General features: G+C 42.6%; 1 protein-coding gene across 2 annotated transcripts in view; it reads right to left on the bottom strand.

Annotated features, from left to right (window-relative positions):
* LOC138595992 (transcription factor COE1-A-like) overlaps positions 1 to 18693 on the bottom strand; it is a 93335-nt gene that overhangs the window by 7084 nt on the left and 67558 nt on the right. For both annotated transcript variants that reach the window (XM_069667558.1, XM_069667548.1), the window contains exons 10-14: positions 16665 to 16791; positions 9223 to 9311; positions 1492 to 1557; positions 1239 to 1401; positions 550 to 732 (exon numbers count right to left, since the gene is read on the bottom strand). In XM_069667558.1, coding sequence (XP_069523659.1) covers positions 550 to 732; positions 1239 to 1401; positions 1492 to 1557; positions 9223 to 9311; positions 16665 to 16791 — 628 coding nt within the window. The remainder of the gene's footprint in view (positions 1 to 549; positions 733 to 1238; positions 1402 to 1491; positions 1558 to 9222; positions 9312 to 16664; positions 16792 to 18693) is intronic.

Below are 18693 nucleotides of genomic sequence, written 5' to 3' on the forward strand. Positions count from 1 at the left end.
ATCAGCGAACAAACTAAATCTCACATCCCTCTTTTCTCCCCCTCCCTCCCTCACTCTCTCTCGCTCTGCTAAATGGAAAAGGGAGGCAATTAACCAGCAGAGAGAAAAGAGGTGTGGCTGTCAGAAGAAAGGCCGCAAGGGAAGGAGGGACGAGATGGAGGGAGGACAAAATGGAGCTGCGAGTTGGTGATTGTTTTTGAACACACAGAGACAGAAAGCCCCATGGGGGAATCTCCACACTGCAGATCTGAGACCTTCTTTTCCCTGCACAGACGTGTGTATGTACAGTATGTAGGATTTGCATGCATGTTAAACACCTGTGATTAAACCGTTAGCTACCTCACTGCATTTTGAAGTAGCTGCTTGGCTGTTTAGCTAATTTTAGATGGTTGTGTGTTTTCACTGTAACTTCAGCACAGTTTTGTTCAGACTCATCAGAAGAGTTGAAACCTTGTAAAGCATTGTTTGCCCGAAGTATAGCATGTGATTGAGTTTTTGTGTGTTTGTTTGTGTGTGTGTGTGTGTGTGTGTGTGTGTGTGTACACTCACTGGCATAAGGCGAGTTGGCTGCAGAGCCGTTGAGGAAAGTGGGCGAGCCTCCCAGGTTGGTCATGCCGGTGTTGTTAGCGTAGCCGTTCATGGTGCTGGTGACTGAGGTGTAACTGGTCTGCTGAGGCGTGGAGCTGGGCACGTAACCATGAGGTGACACGCTACTGCTGCTGCGCACAAAACCTGCAGGAAGTGAGGTGGAGAGGAAGATGAGGATTTTGGTGATTGGACAGTTAGCTTAAGGTATGTGAGCATTGTCGCGTGTGGGTTAAGGTTGGAAATGTATGTGAAATGTATGTGATAAACTTGACGATTTATTTAAGAAGGAAATGGGAATGTTACAGTCAAAAACCCCGCCCCTACAAGCCCACTTTCTTCTGATTGGCCAACTCTTTGTGACATCACAAACTGCAGTGTGTAGAAAAAACTGTGTGAAACCTGGCGTTCACAGCAGACTGCAGACTGAGCTGAGAAGCCTTGAGATTACTCCAACATACTTTTATCTACAGATTCGAAACTTCACCCACGTTTAGTGTGGACATCCAACATTGAAACATTATATTTATGTCTTGAAATGTGAAACAGCATAATACCCCTTTCTTTGATGTTGCAATGACGATAATGTTGCTGAAACACAGCTTTCAAACTGATGACAATCTCAAATTTGCACTAAAATGATAATGTCTCACCTTGATTGGCCTGTGCGGGTTCGGAGACGTTGACGGACAGCTGCCCGGTGAAGGAGTTGACTCCCATCATGCCGCCGTGGGTGGAGCCTGAAAGCTGGGTGTGTCCTCGAGGAACGCTGTAGAGAGCTTCTGCGATGTCCGCCGCACGCTTCAGGATGATCTCCTACAGGAAGCACCCAAGAGTTAACGACCATAAATGGTAAAACAGCAGAAACAACACTTTATGGATGTTGCCTATGTGTGTGATTCTTACCTGGTTATTGTGGGGCAAACCATAGAGGGCTTCTACCAGGTCAGCTGCTCTTTTCAAAATGACCTCCTGAGAGAAATAAAGAAGGGAGAGTTTGTCAGTATATGCAGTGAACACGTTTTTGTCCTCTTGGTGATCAGAAGTCTGAAAATCAAAATCAACCAATCAGCTGAATCAAGGTTTCAGATGCACTCTTACACACATGTAACCCCTCCCCGCACACACATCTATTTCACATGATAAACAAATTGCTCTTCACTCCTTTTAGAGGCACATTATCGGCTGTCAAGTCGAGAGCTTTTATGCATCTTTTTTCTAAATGACATCTTCAAGTGACAGGTATTTAAAATGTACTCTAAAGTAAATCTAAAGTGCTCTGTAGGCTCTGCTGCTTTGCATTGCTGCTGAAATCAGCGAGTGAATGAAGTGACAGCACAGATAGACGACCCTTCAAAGGGACGTTTTTTTTTCTTTCTATATTGATACATTCCCCAAACACTGCTTGCGATAATAAGGATGGAGTTCCCTCCTTCTTATTCACATTTTAATCCCTTGTGATGGAAGCTGCTGTTATCAATAATTGCTCCTTCTTCGCTCCTGTTTCCATTTTCACCTTTTTCTCCACCCCTCCATTCTTCCCACTCTGCCTCCACACTGGGACTTCTCTCCCTTATTTTCCCCACCCACTAAGCCCTCGACAATTCTCTCTTTTTCTCAGTCTCTTTATTGTTTCTCCTTCTTTCCTCACCCACCCACCCTCTCTTCCTCTCTCTCTCTCTCTCTCTCTCTCTGCTCCCACCTCGGGGTCTAAGGTGTCTTGTTTAACAGTTAATGTGTTGTCGTTTCCACAGCGTGAGGCCGCCCGGCGACACCGAGAAAATTACTCTGTGCTTCACAGTATTAACCTGCACTGCCGACACACTCACACACACAGTCACACACTTGTGGTTGGTTGGCTTGCGTGTGCGCTCTCCTGTGAGTTTGTGCCTGCTGGAACATATTGCCTCTCCATCACTGTGTGTGTGCGTGTGTGTGTGTGTGTGTGAGGATATGAGAGGTCACAGAGCCAGTCAGCAGTTTTAGTGAGCCTGTCCGTGGTGCTAAATTCAATCTTTTACACATTATTATGGCCCGGCTGGCTCTCTGTTAACCTCTCATTATTAGACTGGAGAGCTGAGCAGCTCACACACACACCCTAACACACACACACACACACTCACAGAAACCTGATCCTGAATGTTCGAGCGGTTCCAGTAAGGCTCTGGCTGATAAACGGGAAGGAAAGATGATCCTCTGGTAACATCATCATTATCAGGTCTGCAGGCCTCTGCTGCTGCATCACTCAGAGGCTCTGACTGCTGGATCGATGCTCTCTGAATACTCTGCCTGTTAACGTCTTTTCATATTCAGGCGCACAGCGGCTCGCATCGCCTAATTAATCTCTCCCAGGTTGCGTCTGTAAATAAGAACGCATTGTTCGTCAGATTACTTCCTGCTCACTACAAATGAATAATGCTTCCAGGTGTGTTTTAGTTCAAACAAAAAAAAAATCATTAACATAAATTATATAAAGTAAAACTTCTTATGATAAAGTTTTTTTGGCTTTTGCCTCATTAGGACAGCTGAAGAGAGACAGGAAGCGTGGAGAGTAGAGAGCGGGGGATAACATGCACCACACGATCAGCTGACTGAGTGTAGCCTCTGTGCGTGGGGCGCCTGCTCTACCAACTGAGCTAAACCAACAGCCCCGAGATAAAGTTGTTTGTAGATTTTGCGTCACAAATATTTATCAGACTGTTAATGCCAAAGGGACCAAAATACACAAGTTCAGACTTCATTCGTAGCTTTAACAAAATATTCTGAACTTAGAGTTTTTATCTGCCCATAAGTTCCCCAGTGACAGAAGTTTCCTCGGTCAGTTTGAGGACTTTCTGGTCTAGTTTTGGGGTGCTGCATTTAGAGCAGGCGCCCCGAGTATAGACACTACAGTCCTTGATGCACTGATCACAGGTTTGAATCGCGGTCTGCCTTATTTTGTTGCATGTCATCCCCCACTCTCTACTCCCCATGTTTCCTGTCTCCCTTCAGCTGTCCTATTAAAAAAGACCAAGACAGTTCTAATGTAAGAGTGTTTTTCTTATTGGACATCCAAATCACCAAATCAGTGCTTATAGGGATGTGTTGCGATTGGTCGTCTCCTTCATGTATCTGTCTACACTTCCTGGATTTACAGGAGTTAATGAATTAATTATGACAATCGAGTGACAGAAAGCAAATGTCTCTTGTTTTTGCTGCTGTTTTCTCTGATTCCTGTAATCGCTGCAATAAAGCCTGATTCCACAGCTTTAATCTCTTATGTTTGCCTTGTCTAATGTTATTTTGCCGCACTGCTTTATCTGCTGTCAGATATTTATGGAATACACGCCTGACATGTGCTCGTCTGTCATTCAGAGTGAAGTCCCATCAGTCTTTACCGATGAGGTTCGAGCCCTTGACGAAGTTTATCCAACTCATCAAGAGTATTTGAAGGATTTTAATCTATTCTTGTGCGTTTCAGGTGACTCTGCTGACAGACAGACAGACAGACAGACAGACAGACAGACAGACAGACAGACAGACAGACAGACAGACAGAGAGCAGGGGATGAGCGAGAGGAGAGACAGATCTGCTGGCAGAGAGAAACAATAACAGGAGGTGTCTCGGTGCTTTTACTGTCTGAGTTATGACCAGCCTTAATGTGATAACCATACATTACACACACACACACACACACACACACACGCTCAAATGCTGTATGCATTAGGACCAGGAAACGCTGAGCGGGCAATCCATGGGGTCACACATGTGTGTGTGTGTGATGTGCGTGTGCCATGACACACACACATGACTTATTCCTCCCTAATGCTGATACATTAGCTGTTTGATCCGCCTCTAATGTCCCATTAAGGATGCCGTACATGCAGGGTCGCACCTTACACAGAGATGATGTCATACTCTACATGTAGGCTCAGAGACACACACACCGACATGTACAAGAATTGACATGCATACACACACACACACACATCCTCTGGGGAACGTCTCCTCCGACTAATACGATGTGAGATAACGTCAGGATGTGCGGTTTCAGATTTCATCTGTTCTCGTGCTGATGTGAACATCGACTGTGAATTTAAGTGAATATGAGCGAGAGACAGACTGAGAGAGAGAGAGAGAGAGAGAGAGAGTTTCATGGTTTCACATCTGTGTGTTCGTGCATCACCAGGGTTACTCATGGTGGTGATGCTGATGACATGACCTGAGTATGTATGACATCATCATATCAGCCGAGTGAGTCACCAGAGGAAGTCACCGGTTTAACGGGGGGTTACACACACTGGTCAACTTTTCCAATCTAAACTCCATCACTGGGAAATCAATGTGCACTCTTTCAAAGGTAGAAGAGAAGTGTAAATTGAAAGAGCACATAAAAACAGGTGGATGGAAACACACGCACAATATTCAGGCACACTGTGATCGCAGGTTAAACCATCATGTGTAGAGATGCCACCTTTTATTCCTTACAAACCTGATTATATCACTGCCAGTTATTGGCCTTTAGCTGTTCTCTTCCTACCACCACCTCTGTGCTGCGGTGAAGAGGAGGCTTCAAGCCAGCAGAGGTGATTGATTCCTTTGTGCATCCAAAGAGGCACTTGTGCTTCTTCCTCTCTTAGTTACTGGCTGATCGCCCACACTCACCATTAGAAGCAGATTAGAGTATGAAAACTGTTTTATTGCACGATCTGGCTCGTGATAATGAATGTGTGGTTTGTTTCTCTGAATATTGAATTTTAAGATTCTAACATTTTGAAAAAACACGTAGTACTTTCAAAATAAATGAATATTTGTTGCAGCATACGTATAACTTATATATACTTCTTATATATACTTATATAAACAGCTTGACAATGTGTCAAAGAAAGACAGAAAAGTCGAACAGAAAGTCTTCCAGATGTTTCCATGTCACTGAACGTTCCCTGATAGCTTCAAACAGGACTATAAACACACTGTGTGTGCTGTCAGGCTGTATATGTTCTGTATGAGTGCAGTGACTGTATGTGCACATATGGATGGATGCTGAGGGGATCATGGTGACACAAACTCACAAACTGGCTGCTGACCACTAGTGTGTGTGTGTGTGTGTGTGTGTGTGTGTGTGGCCAACAAAATCCCCTCAATGTTCAGTGAACAATTATAGAATCTGCTGTCCACCAGTAATCCTCTCACACACTCCACTGCCCCGTCTGTCTGTCTGTCTGTGTGTCTGTCTGTCTGTGTGTGTAGTTGTGTGTCTGTTTATCTGTCTGTCTGTGTATCTGTCTGCCTCTGTGTCTGTTTGTCTGTGTGGCTGTCTGTCTGCTCTTGTATCTGTCTGTCTGTATATCTGTCTGTGTATCTGTCTGTGTGTCTGTCTGTGTGTCTGTCTGTCTGTGTATCTGTCTGTCTGTCCGTCTGCTTGTGTATCTGTCTGTCTGTCTGTGTGTCTGTCTGTCGTCTTCATTGGGCTTGTAACAAACTCTTATAACTTCAATAAAGGGGCTGATCGATACTCGCAACGAGCAGGCAAGTGTGTGTGTGGCGCCAACTATCACTTACCAAATCAACACATAGACACACACACACACATAAACACACACAAACATGCACACACACATTTTGAAAAATGCATCCAGCATCCAAATAAACACAGACAAGACAAATAAGTGTGCAGTCTCCCTCTCTCTCTCTCTCGCACACACACACACGCACACACACACACACTGGTGGGCAGTTGTAATAAAGTCTCATGGTTCGATCGACCACATGGCTTCACCATGATGAATTACCCAGGAATGCACACACATGCAGCTCTCACACACACACACACATTCCTACCTCACTAACAGTAGATATAATGTGGCTGTAGTGTAAAGTGTGGACTGTTTCTGTTCATAGAACGCATCACCTGAAAAGCTGTTGTCATCAGAGGAAGGATGTTGGTAGTTTAGCTCGGTGTTAGTCTGAGCCTCACAGAAATGTGACGAGCGCTGCAGAGTCCATGAGCAGAGAGGTGATAGTGACTTATCTTAAACGCAGTGACAAAGTGACATTATGTTATGGTTTTCCTGGATTATTTTCATTTATCTTTTTTTATCCTTTATTTAAAGGCAATCAGCCTTTCTAAAAAAAGAGTATAAGTGTAAAATTGTTATTCTCTTTTAAGCAAGACCTGAATTCTGACAATTCAGTACTTGTGGTTTTGATCTAGCCATGAAAGAAAATACTCATTCGGCAAGATCAATTTCTCCATCGTCTGTTCACTAAATCTGATACGTGATCGATGAAACCAGCTACTCTGGTGGCATGTCCAGCAGCTTGGTGGGTCTCCCTTCTGCCTGGAAACATCTCGTGTGACATCATGTAGCTTATAATAAGCATAACCAGTTGGTTATCCATGGGAACAAGAACAATACAGTTCAAGGACAGCGTCAATGTTGTTTTTAATGATGGGCTATAGTCGGAATTGATCTAAATGTTCGGTTCTTGAGGTATTTATGGACTCATTTAGTGACATTCATATGTTCATATTTACAAAAAATTGTGCTGGCTCAAGCTGGAAGTAAGATTTTTTTTTTTTCCTCTTAAATTTGCCGCTTTTACATTTTCAAAGTGAATGTAAACTCTTCATGAAGGCATGTGTAGCTACATGAACTGCACATGAAGTACCAGGCACTTCATGTTCCTCTCTTCCAGCCTTTCCACAGGAGCAGAGAGCTCACAACGCAGGACTGACCAATACGATTGTTTGGTTCAAATGATCCTTGAAAAAACAATGTCGTAACACGAGCATTATAGTGTTATTTTCCATTTACTTTACAGAGGAAATCCAGCAAGTCAAAGTGGAAACATTACATATTCTGTGTTAACACGATGTGTCATGCTCTGTAATTCTCGCACAGACTATGCTGAGTGTGCGTTTGTGTGCACATGTGTGTGTTTGTGGTCGAGTGTGCATGCAAAAGTGAGTCAGTGCTTTTACTGCTCTGAATCAGCCTTCACCAGAAGGTGGAACTAACATCACTTTAGGTTTGCAAACATCACTTCCAGCACTTGTTGCATTTAGTGTAAGATGTTTTAAACAACTGGTCGCTGAAAGCTTCTAAAAGAGAGATGGCCTTTTGCTTAAATTCTGTTGTCAAGGCTTAAGAAAACCGTTGTGAACAACCACTCCCATAGGTCAGGAAGACGTGCGTGCAAAAGGAGGTCGACGCACTCACTGTAAACCAAATCTACCAATGGGTACAAATAAAGTTACCTAACCTATGTGTAGGAGGTGTTTCATTTGGCAACTATTTTCATATCTGATTCATCATTTTAGTTTTTGGACGTTGTAAAACGTAATGAATTTATCATGACAATAATGGTCACAGTAATGTACAATGAAAACAGCACTTATTGTAGTTGCAGCTTTTAGGATACATTACGTCCTGCGTCGGCACCAAGTAATTGTGATAGGAACAATGTATAGAGGAAGTTAGGTGATGGTGTGTCAAGCATAAAAGACTTTCTCCCATGAGACGTTATAACATGATTCACTTTCTTCTTTTGCAGTTTCCTTGAAGCATATTTACTTTAAGAAAAACATCAACCTTTATTTCTAAACCTAACCAAGTAGTTTAGGTACCCTAACCCTAACCCTAACCAACCTGTGACCTTCACGACATTAGACACAGGTTTATTATTGTTACCATGAAGCTGAAGGTCTAGTAATGTTCAGCATGTCACTAAAGACATAATACACACTGGCAGTAACAAGTGAAAGCAGTAAACTCATGAATGACTTTCAGTCCACTTCAACAACATCTGAGGTGTGAAGTTTGTGTGTGTCATGACTTGAACACGTTCCCAAAGTTTCTATTGGTAACATGTGCAGGAGTCAGGGTGTCGGCATCACGCCTGTAATGACATCACGACATCCCGACATCATCACATCATGACCAGCGCCCATTCTTTGACGATGTCACAGCAAAGTAAGCCAATCCTGGATCAGCTCCAGTGGGAACGGAGACCCAATCAACAGCAGCTGTTTCAAAGGTCACGACCTCGCCCACCCTGCTAGGCAAGTTGAATCAGGTCTGACACTAACAAACATAAACATAAATACACACACAGACACGCACACATTGACTCTGAAAAGCCACCCTGCATGTACGGATCAAGATGACAGGGACTGCTATCAAAGCCGAGCTCATCTTTTGGTGTTAATTGTTTACATCTGCTGATCCTTTAAACTCTCCGTTTGATCTCCAGCTGATAAACAAATAATCAGATTTGACTCTTTGATCTGGAAGAGATTCAAACAGTCACCCTGTAAACGGGGTTAAGCAGCTCACACACACTCAGAGTTCACGAGGAGGTAAAAAACACAACCCACAGGAGAATTAAAAACATGTTCCGCTTAAAAATATATAAAAAACACAAACATAGAACAAACAAAACGTAAACACAAAGTTATTTTGTTTGGAATTAATGTGTGTGCATCTCTTTGTGCTTGTTCTTTGATAGCGGAGCAACTCAGTGCAGCTCAATGTAACTGAGGAGCTGTGGGTTTGATCTCTGGAAGAGCTTCAGTATCTGTCATTTTTACAGCATCTAATAGAGAGAAAGATTCGTGCTTATTCAGGAGGGGTGAATTTATAGTTGTTTCTGTACCTTTGGCAGCCTCTCAGGGTCCCCAGGGTGTCGAGGGATCACCTTCTGAAGCCTCTGGAAACCGTAGTCGATGGTCGGCTCGTTCAGTGCTGCAGAAGACAGAGAGACGCAGAAAAAAGAGGAATTAGCAAAAAGTAGAATAAAATGGTTTCTTATATTATCCAGACATATTTTACTTGAAAGACCTCATGAGATAGGGACTTCATTTAATTGAAAGAAGTCTCAAAGAAGTTGGTCTTCAGAGGTGACCTCATGCTGCTCTGGAGGGTGCAACAGAAAGGTCGAAAAAAGCCATTGAAAGACTTTGAACAAGTTTGTCTATTTCCATAAGCTCATAACTGTAGGCCGACATTTTACACACTTAAAATGTGACAGTACTGAGCATGCAGAGGTTTAGGTATATTTAGAATATAGTTAAATAGAACAAAGTATCACCAATATCAACGTAACAAAGCTGTGTGATAAGGTAACAGTCGTATCTAATGGTCATTTATACAGTGTTTTGTGATACCTGTTTTGTCTCCATCAAATGATAGTGGTATTGATCATGTCAGTCTTTCTCCAACTTAAGTAAGAACTGATTTTTTATCAGCTATAGGGAAGCAGAAACAATCGATACACTCAGAATTAACAACCAGTATTATCACTTTTAAGTTTATATACTTTTTTTTTTTTATATATATGTATAAGTATTTAAGTATATAAGTCTGGTGTTCGTCCTCTTATAGCTCAGTTTTAGTCTCCACCAACACCTGAAAAACATGTGTGGCTCTTTAGCCGCTACATGTCTCATGTTGTGTATCAGCTTGTTACTTACTTTGTTTTGCAGCTGCCTGCTGTGTCTCAAACAGCACATATTAATGCACTAAAAATGGAAATTAATCAGTGAAGTTTGGGGCTATAAAATGAAACAATGTGCTGAAAGATGATAAAAAAGCTCAGAGTTGAGAATGACTGCAGACTTGGCTGATGATCCTCTGTGGGTTCTTTACTACGAGAGACCCTGTTTGACTTTAAATATGTATGTGTATATATTTCTTTGATGCAAACTTATGTTGTTGTGTCAAAGCATGTACTTTCACCAAACTTACTGAAGGGCCACCAAACCAGCCTTTCTGCTTATACATATCAGCTGGTTCCTGTCTTAAAGCTTTAGTATTCTTTCATGCACCTTTACTGCTGGTGGTATTCCACCTGAACCTGCACACATGACAAACAGATGCGACTCCAAACATCTGTGCCAATCAGCGGGGGGATCTGAGTGGTGAGGAGAGAGAGGATGACATCCCACTTTGTGACATTTTGTTCCCAGGCACCACACTGATACCGAGCAGGCGTTTTTTTCTGGTAAATCTGGGTTAGAAAATAATGAACCTGCTCAGCATGATCTCTCAGAGCCCACAGAGGCCTGGAGGTTAGAGAAGATGTTCAGGTAGTTCTCGTTTGCTGCCACTCGAGCCCTCATGTCTTCACAATAGTAAAGCACAAATCCAGAACATTTACAAAACCCTGTGGCGTTGTGGGCTGTAGCCTCCCAGGTTGTTCAGTTAAGGAGTCAGATAAACTGTACAAAAACAGTATTTCCTCCGCTGCTTTAAGTTATACTATATTTCTTGTTGAGGTATAGATACTGTCTTGAAAAACAGAAGTCATAATGCTGTGTACTAAAAAGTTAATAATTTGGTCTGAACCTGCAACTTAACCTCCGACACCATGTCACCTAAATGAAACCTTTAAATAACCCTTTAAACAACGTGAACAGGGACACTGCTGCCCTACAGTCGAGATCGGTGGCAGCAGCCCTTTAATGGAGTGTAGATGGTTTAATGCTTCTCGCACACGTGCAGAGATTGATAGACCTGGTGATGTTATCAATGCCGTCAAGAACATCTGTATGATAATAACACTGCAGGTGTAATGTAAGAGGTTTTTAAAGAGCGCTTAGTGTTCTCTCTAATGTCGCAATTATGTTCGTCTGCAGTCTTTATCCAATCGATACGTCAATCAGGACGGGCTCTGAAAGGGCTGTCACTCAGAATGATGCTTTAAAGTGAAGTGTGTGTCAGCGTGTGTGTTTATTTATCTGTACTGAACGTGTGTCGTCACCCTGGTTACTGTGTGTGTGTGTGTGCGTGTGTGTGTGTGTGCGTGTGTGTGATGTCCAAGTTTTTTGGTACTTTCCACATCCAGCACTGATAAATTACTTGCAGCTGAATGTTTTCCAGTATGTGTTGTTTACTAGTTTCTTCCTGCATGTGTGTGTGTGTGTGTGTGTGTGTGTTTTACCACACATCACACCCAAGTTTCTGGTTTCTGTTATGTCCTAAAACACTCAATTTGTTAGCAGCATAACTTCATAAATTGTAAGCTGTTAAATTACCAGATGTTTAATAGCCGACAACAATGCTTCCCCTACTAGGAGGAAACTTTATGTATAAAGAAATGTGGACACAATATGAGTTTACGATACATATCTATGATGATAATATTGGTATGATTTGTCGAAGGTGGGCTGAGAAGAACAGAGCAGAAAGCGAGGTAAGAGACAAAACAGGAATAAAATGTAGGTTAAAGGAGAGAGGAGGTGAGGAAAGGAGGGGAGGAGAAGAGAGAGAGTGCAAAATATCCCCAAAAAAAGAAAGGAAAAAAAACAACTAAATTCAGTTATGGTTGAGAAAAACAAAAGTACAGAAACAGCTGCCTAACACTCGGTGGGATATCAACTGTCAGAATTAACTGCCAGTGTCAGATCCACATTGTGTGCATCTCTGGAGACTTTTAACAGTGTAGGTACTAATATAACACACATACACACACACACACACAGGATGACTTAAAGTGGTTTCAATGCCTTAGGCCTAAAGTGTCTCCAACCGACTCTTTATTTATAGCACAATATGTTCCTTAAATCTTTGGATGGTGCGTAAACGTGTGTGTGTGTTTACGGGCTTGAGTGGGTCTGTGTGAATGTGTATGTAGGCTAATGCACTCTGTGTGTGTGTGTGTGTGTGTGCGCGGTGACACCTAAAGGTCAGGTTTCTCCAACGATTTTCTGATACAGAAATAGTATCAGTGCAGCATAAGCCGTGCAATTGATTACACATCAGTTGTAAAAGCCTTCTGTAATAGCAGCCGAGTACATTTACCAAATATAAATACACAATACAATCCTCTACGTTTACAGGGTTTCCTCATGGCACAGTTCTGAGATGAAGAAAAATGTGCAGCAGATATGGTGAGGGGATCTGAGGAGGGGTTGTTGCTGTGGATTGAAAGTGTCCACACAAAGGGAAACATCTCTTCCAGCACAGAGTTTATGAGTATATGTTTAAAGTCATATATCGTCCTCAGATGGGTGCATGCGTTGGGATGCTTGGCCACTTAAAAGTGTAACTAGGCTGACTTAATGAGTGACCAACACTCAAGCTTCTCGACTCCCAAACTCCCAAAGATGGCACCAACCACCCAAACAAACATCCAGCCGAAACGACTGAACAGGCTCCTTTTCCCTGATTAAAAGATCTAGATTAGGACAAAATCCAGTGTGCTCGTCTTTGCAATAATACTTAATACATAAGTTCATTTGAGCAGAGTGATAGCTAATTTGACAGTAAGAAGTCAGTAAGTTTGGAAGATACGCGCTTGATCTGCTTACACTAAAGATTAGCTTCAGCTGAGCTATAGGACACAAAGAACGGAGGATTTCACCCCTTTGGAAATGCATTACGGGTGAACTCGTCATGGCCAGCATGGACAGAAAGATGACTACAATGTTAAATAAGTCTATTATCTGGGTGCTGGTTTAGCTCAGTGGGTAGAGCAGGCACTACATATACAGAGGCTACAGTCGTCGACGCAGTAGCCACTGCCTCGAGTCCTTCCCTTGGCCCTTTGCTGCATGTCATCCCCCTCTCTTCTCCCCTCTTCTCCCCTCTTCTCCCCATATAACACGTCTTTTATCTTGATTGATTAATAACATGTGAACCTGTCCTTTAAAGTCAGCTGTCCATGGTGCTGAAGAAGACGATGAATGCTATCTAAAGTTGTCTGAAAGGTGTGTAACATAGACACAACAAATATAACATATACACTTGCAAATAAAATTGTGCAAATCAGTTATTTTCCTTCTTATTTAATCATTATCACTGATTTATATGACTTAATACAGAGCATCAGTGGTCAAGATCAAACTATAGTCTCTGCTCTAAACAGCTACTGTTTTTTAATGTAACTTTTAACCAAGCAGAAAATCTTGATCTCTTTATCAGGCCGTGTGGCTTGTCTTCTTCTGTGGTCACATAAAATGTGTCTTTAACCACTAAGTGACCGAGACACCCGCCCACAGTTTGCACTTGCCAGCATTTGACAGAGTGCACACATGTTAGAGCTCCATATGCATGTTTGTGGCGTCTGGTACAAACATGCTACTTTTCCTTAAAGCTTAAAATGTCCTTAAACGTGTCCTGACCGTGTCCCATCTGCAGGTTCTTCCCACACAGCAAACACTTCAGCTGATGATTTGACGACACAGGCTTCAACCCGTTTTTTCCACAGCGCCCTCCATGAGTCCACACTCCCCCCCCTCTCTCCTCCCCCTTCTCTCTTAACTACACCTTCTGCCACTTTCATCCATCCATTCCTCCATCACTCCTCCTCCAGCCTCACTCTTCCTCTTAGACTCCAGAGCTGCCCGCAGATCAATACTCATAGAAGTTTCATGAGGACAGACCCTCCACTCCTGTTTCACAATAAAACGTGGGGAGAGAGGAGGCAGTCGGACGGAGAGAAGAGGGGGAGGTGGCAGAGAAAAGGGGGAGAGACACTGTTTGTTTTGAAGCTGCTCTTCTGTTCATTCATTAAAGAGAGGTGGCATTTTTTTCGACTTATTTTGGACACTCTTTGAACCAAAGTGAACGAAAAAGAGAGAAAAAGGTGGTTTAGGGAGAAAAAAGGGGGTGAAAGAACAGAGAGGGCTGATGTAGACGGAGAAGAAGAGGAGGAGGAGGAGGAGGTGTGGTGAGATCGATTCTCTGGCCAGCCAGCAGTTCAATACCACTGAATTATTGCTTCATTCTTCCCCTTATGAGATGAGATCTCTTTCTCCTCAGCTCTTCTTCTTCTCTCTGACTTTCTGTGTGTATGCACATGTGTGTATCTGCATGTGTGTATCACTGTACGCATGATCCACTTATGAGTACGAGATCGATACTTTACTCTCTGGTTTTAAAAGTCCACCTTTCTGTCGCTCTTTTTATACGTTTCTGTCTCGTTCTTTCGTCTCTGCATTTCAATCTCTTTTATTCTCTCGGGCTGGATTTTCAAAATAAAATGCTAAATTGCTGTAAAACAGAGAAAAGTACAAAATTGGGACACTTTTTCAGCGTTTGATGAAAGTTTCTTCGACACAGACGAGCATTATATATGACTGTATGTGTGCGTGTGTGTGTGTGTGTGTGTGTTTGTGTGCGTGTGTGTTCGCATGTATTGATTGTTACTTTTACCAGTGTGTGTTTTATGAGTGTGTGATGTCAGCAATGTTAATTTTTCCCACCAGGCCGATGAAGCAGCCATACGGCACTTTGTGTATGTGTGTATATAGAGTGTTTATGTGTGTGTATGTGTGTATATAGAGTGTTTATGTGTGTGTAGAGTGTTTATGTGTGTGTATGTGTGTATATAGAGTGTTTATGTGTCTACGTGTGTGTTACACCATCTGTTTACCAGACTGCCCACCATCTTTCCCTCATATCTCTCTGATTTACTTTTTAACTCCCGCCCTGTTTGAACGTGTGTGTGTGTGGTGACTGGTGTAAGACACGACCCTATGTTAGTCTTTGTGTGTGTTCACGTGTGTGTGTGTCGTTGCATACTTGTGCGTGTGTGTGTTTAATTGCTCGGTCCTCACACCCAGAGGCAACCACACAGCTAAGTCACTGAAAACCACATCAGCCAATCAGCTTTCACCGCCGCGACCTTTAACCGGTGACTTCCAGAGAGAAGCCGACCTTGAGGCGGGGTCGGGGCGACCGCAGCTACAGATGGCGTTTCCTGGGTCACATGTTGAAGCGATCAGCCAATCGCGAGGTCACAGGAGGTCATCTGCGCCCAATAGGAGAAGCAGTTAGACAGCAGACGGACCAATTACCGGCCGGCTAGCCTCGGGGTCCGAGCTGAGATGTTTTGACTGTTTTGAACATTGAAGGAGGCAAACAGGCCGAGAACCTTTGTCTGAAGAAACAACCGACCAATAGAAAATAGTCCCTTCAAACTTTTTATGACATGTTAGCCATGTTTTTTTGGTCTGTTTTGTTTTTATAAAACTGTTGCTCTTATTAGTTGTGTTTTTTCAATGCACTTTGTACTGTGACCTCCATTTCTTTGCATTAAACACTGATAAAGTGTTCCTGCAGGGGGAGCTCTTTTCTTTATGTAGTCAGCAAAATTCTTGAATTTTAGTGGATTTTTTCATATTTTTCATGCGACTTCCTGCTGTTTAAATTTTTAATCTAAAAGCACTTCAAGTTAATTTTCATATTGTAGTATTTCTGAAAGAAATTAACCCATAAATAAGACGTGTTTGTATTCAGAATAACTGTAAAAGAATCTTGAACCCCAAACTCACTTCCTTTCACGTTTCCTTCTGAACAGAAAATATTAAAGCTTTTATTAGCAACATTAAAACTGACAATTTATCCATTGTGAGTTTTTTCATCTTCATTGATCAGGTTTAAATCCTCATATTTATCTTTTGGTTTATTGGGTCTTTAAACGTCTCGAACCCCAAAAGAATTTATACAGCTGCTGCTTTCCCCCTCTGTCTGTCTCTATCTGTGAATGGCGTCATCATTATGGTGTGATGGAGCCATGTTGAGCGGATCAATACCAGACATCACATCACCTCCATCCATTTCCACATGTATGTGCGACTGAAATGGGCAAACTCACACACACTCTCACACACTCACTCTAACACACACACTCCTCTACTTTCCTCCTCTACTGAATTTAGCAGGAAAACGCTCATTCACAGTCAACAATCCGCTCAGACTCACTCTCTTTCCGTCATCGTGTATGTGTAACGTGTGTGTGTGTGTGTGTGTTGGTAAACTGGGTGTTCTGGATGATTTCACTAATAGTTTCAGTATGGAGCGCTATAAAGAGCAGACTGTTTAATTGTAGCTGCTTTTAACGAGCCTGTGATTATGGCAACATTGTAACGAGTGCGGGTCGTTAATGTTGACTAATCTGCAGTCATTAGTTCAACACTGTCTGGCCCGAGAGTGAACTGCAACACACACACACACACACTCGGCAAAGGCTCTTACACACCAACTCACATTTAGACTAAATAACAAAATAAAAATAACCTGAAGAGTCACAAAAATGAAGTCAAGAGAAAAGTATGTACGCTGTGTGTCTGCGTGTGTGTACACCGCGCCTACCTGTGTATATGAACCTTCCTGGCGTGCCTTTGCAGAACTGTTTGGACTTGTACGACAAAGTGACCTCGACGACCCCGGGGATGTGTCTGGGAGGCGTCTGCACCCGGATGGCATGCGGCGTGATCAACTGGAAGAGGAAGGAAAAGGGGGGGGAGAGTCAGAACACACAAAAAAACAGATCATCAACACAGAACGCACTCGGCATCAGGATACAGCAGCTGTTACAGAATCGTTGCAGTCACTGGAATAACTTTTGGAGCTCCTTTGCTAACGGACATCTTGAGTCCTGATTTGGTGAAGACGGGTTGTGTCGTTTGCACCGATGCTTCTGAAAGGTTTTATGTAAGGTCCACTTAACTAACACAATTAAGACCACGGACCCTCTTGAAGTTTGTCTTAGGTAATATTGCTTTACATTATGTCATTATGTTGCTTATGGATGGAATTACAGTGAAAGTACACGGCCGGGGATCCCATTAGAGTTTCCTGAACCCCTCCTTTGACAACCACCGGTTTACCCTAAACATTAAAACACATCTGCAGCAAACAACTGAAGAACTGTTCCTTTAAATGTGACAGTAGATCTGTGACAATGACTGTATGCTGCTGTTTGAGCGTGTTTAGCAACAGCTCTCTCGCTGGAGCTCCACTTTAAATGTCTTTAGATTTACAGGCTGGAGTTATGTAGCATTTTAACTTGTTAAAGCTGCTGTGAGGTTTGTGTTGATTTTGGCGCCCCCTGTGGACAAAGCCGTACCTCTTCTCTCTTTGCTGATTATGTCCAGTAGAAGTTGTGGTTTTTAATAAAAAATATCATCCCGCTTTCTTAAACAGTCACATGTATCACTCACAAAATGTAAACAAAGGCAGCGTGCAGTTAAACACTTCGTCTGACACCTACCTCCCCGCCAGCAGCTTCAGGCATTAAAAATAACTATATAGAAATAATCAATCTGGTCGCTGATGGTCTGGTTTGCTTTTGTAGCTCATATAAAGTAATCAGAATTAATTTAAGTCTGTTTCATAACCAGTGAAAAACTCACAGGAGCTTTAATGTGGTAAAAATGCATTTCTAACTGTTTTTGCATTTCATGCATGTTTGCAAACTTGAATCACCCGTCCTGAGTCTGAATTACATGTTTGCCTCCTTTTAGCTCAAAGGGAATACCTGTATTTATCTTTTTAAATGGGTATGACATTTATTCATTTAAATCATGTACACATATAAATACAAGGTTATTATTTTGTTTTATTTCAGGCTTAATTGTGTTCCCTTTGTAGTGTCACACAAATAAAAATCCTGATTTTCCCAGCATCTATATTTCTATTGATACCAGGTTATAAAAATGATTGAGCTCTCTATCACTTTTTAGTACCACATGTTTATGGATGGAGCGCTGACTATTTGGCCCGGGCTTTGCGATGAATTTAAAGGCAGGAGAGACAGCTGCAGACAAACAGAACCGGGCAAACATGCAATCACATTTCACTGAGACATTTTTCAAAATGTGTTTTTTCTCGCTTCAGAATCAATAATCACGTTGAGTGAAAATGAAACATTTCTTTGGCCAAAGTCCATTAAAGCCCCGTCTGAGAAACCAACGCCTGAGAGCTGAGTCAGTCTGAACTAAACCCAACTGAGACTCTGTACACATGTTAGTGTGTGTAAGTGTGGCTCTCAGCACTGTAAACAAACCCCTCAGCTCTGAACAGACACACACACACACACACACACACACCCATGTATGCCAGGATGCACACACACACACTTGGTGTTGTTGTTGGAAGGGAGCCACGGTCGCTCGGCACACACGGTGAGTGGAGTCAGAAGACAAATAAACATTCTGTAGAGGAGTTGCGTTGGGGAAAAGTACGATAGTGAGCTCTGTTTGTGTGTGTGTGTGTGTGTGTGTGTGTGTGTGTGAGCATTAAGCCGATGGCTATCAAAATGTGCTGATTTGATCAGCAGAGAGAAATAGACAGAGGGAGTGTGGGTGAGGAAGGTAGAGAGGGGCGGGTGGGGGCTCAT

Source organism: Semicossyphus pulcher, unplaced genomic scaffold (assembly GCF_022749685.1).
Source record: "Semicossyphus pulcher isolate SPU_LCO1_2020_fin unplaced genomic scaffold, fSemPul1.0.p SCAF_10, whole genome shotgun sequence".
NCBI lineage: Eukaryota > Metazoa > Chordata > Actinopteri > Labriformes > Labridae > Semicossyphus > Semicossyphus pulcher.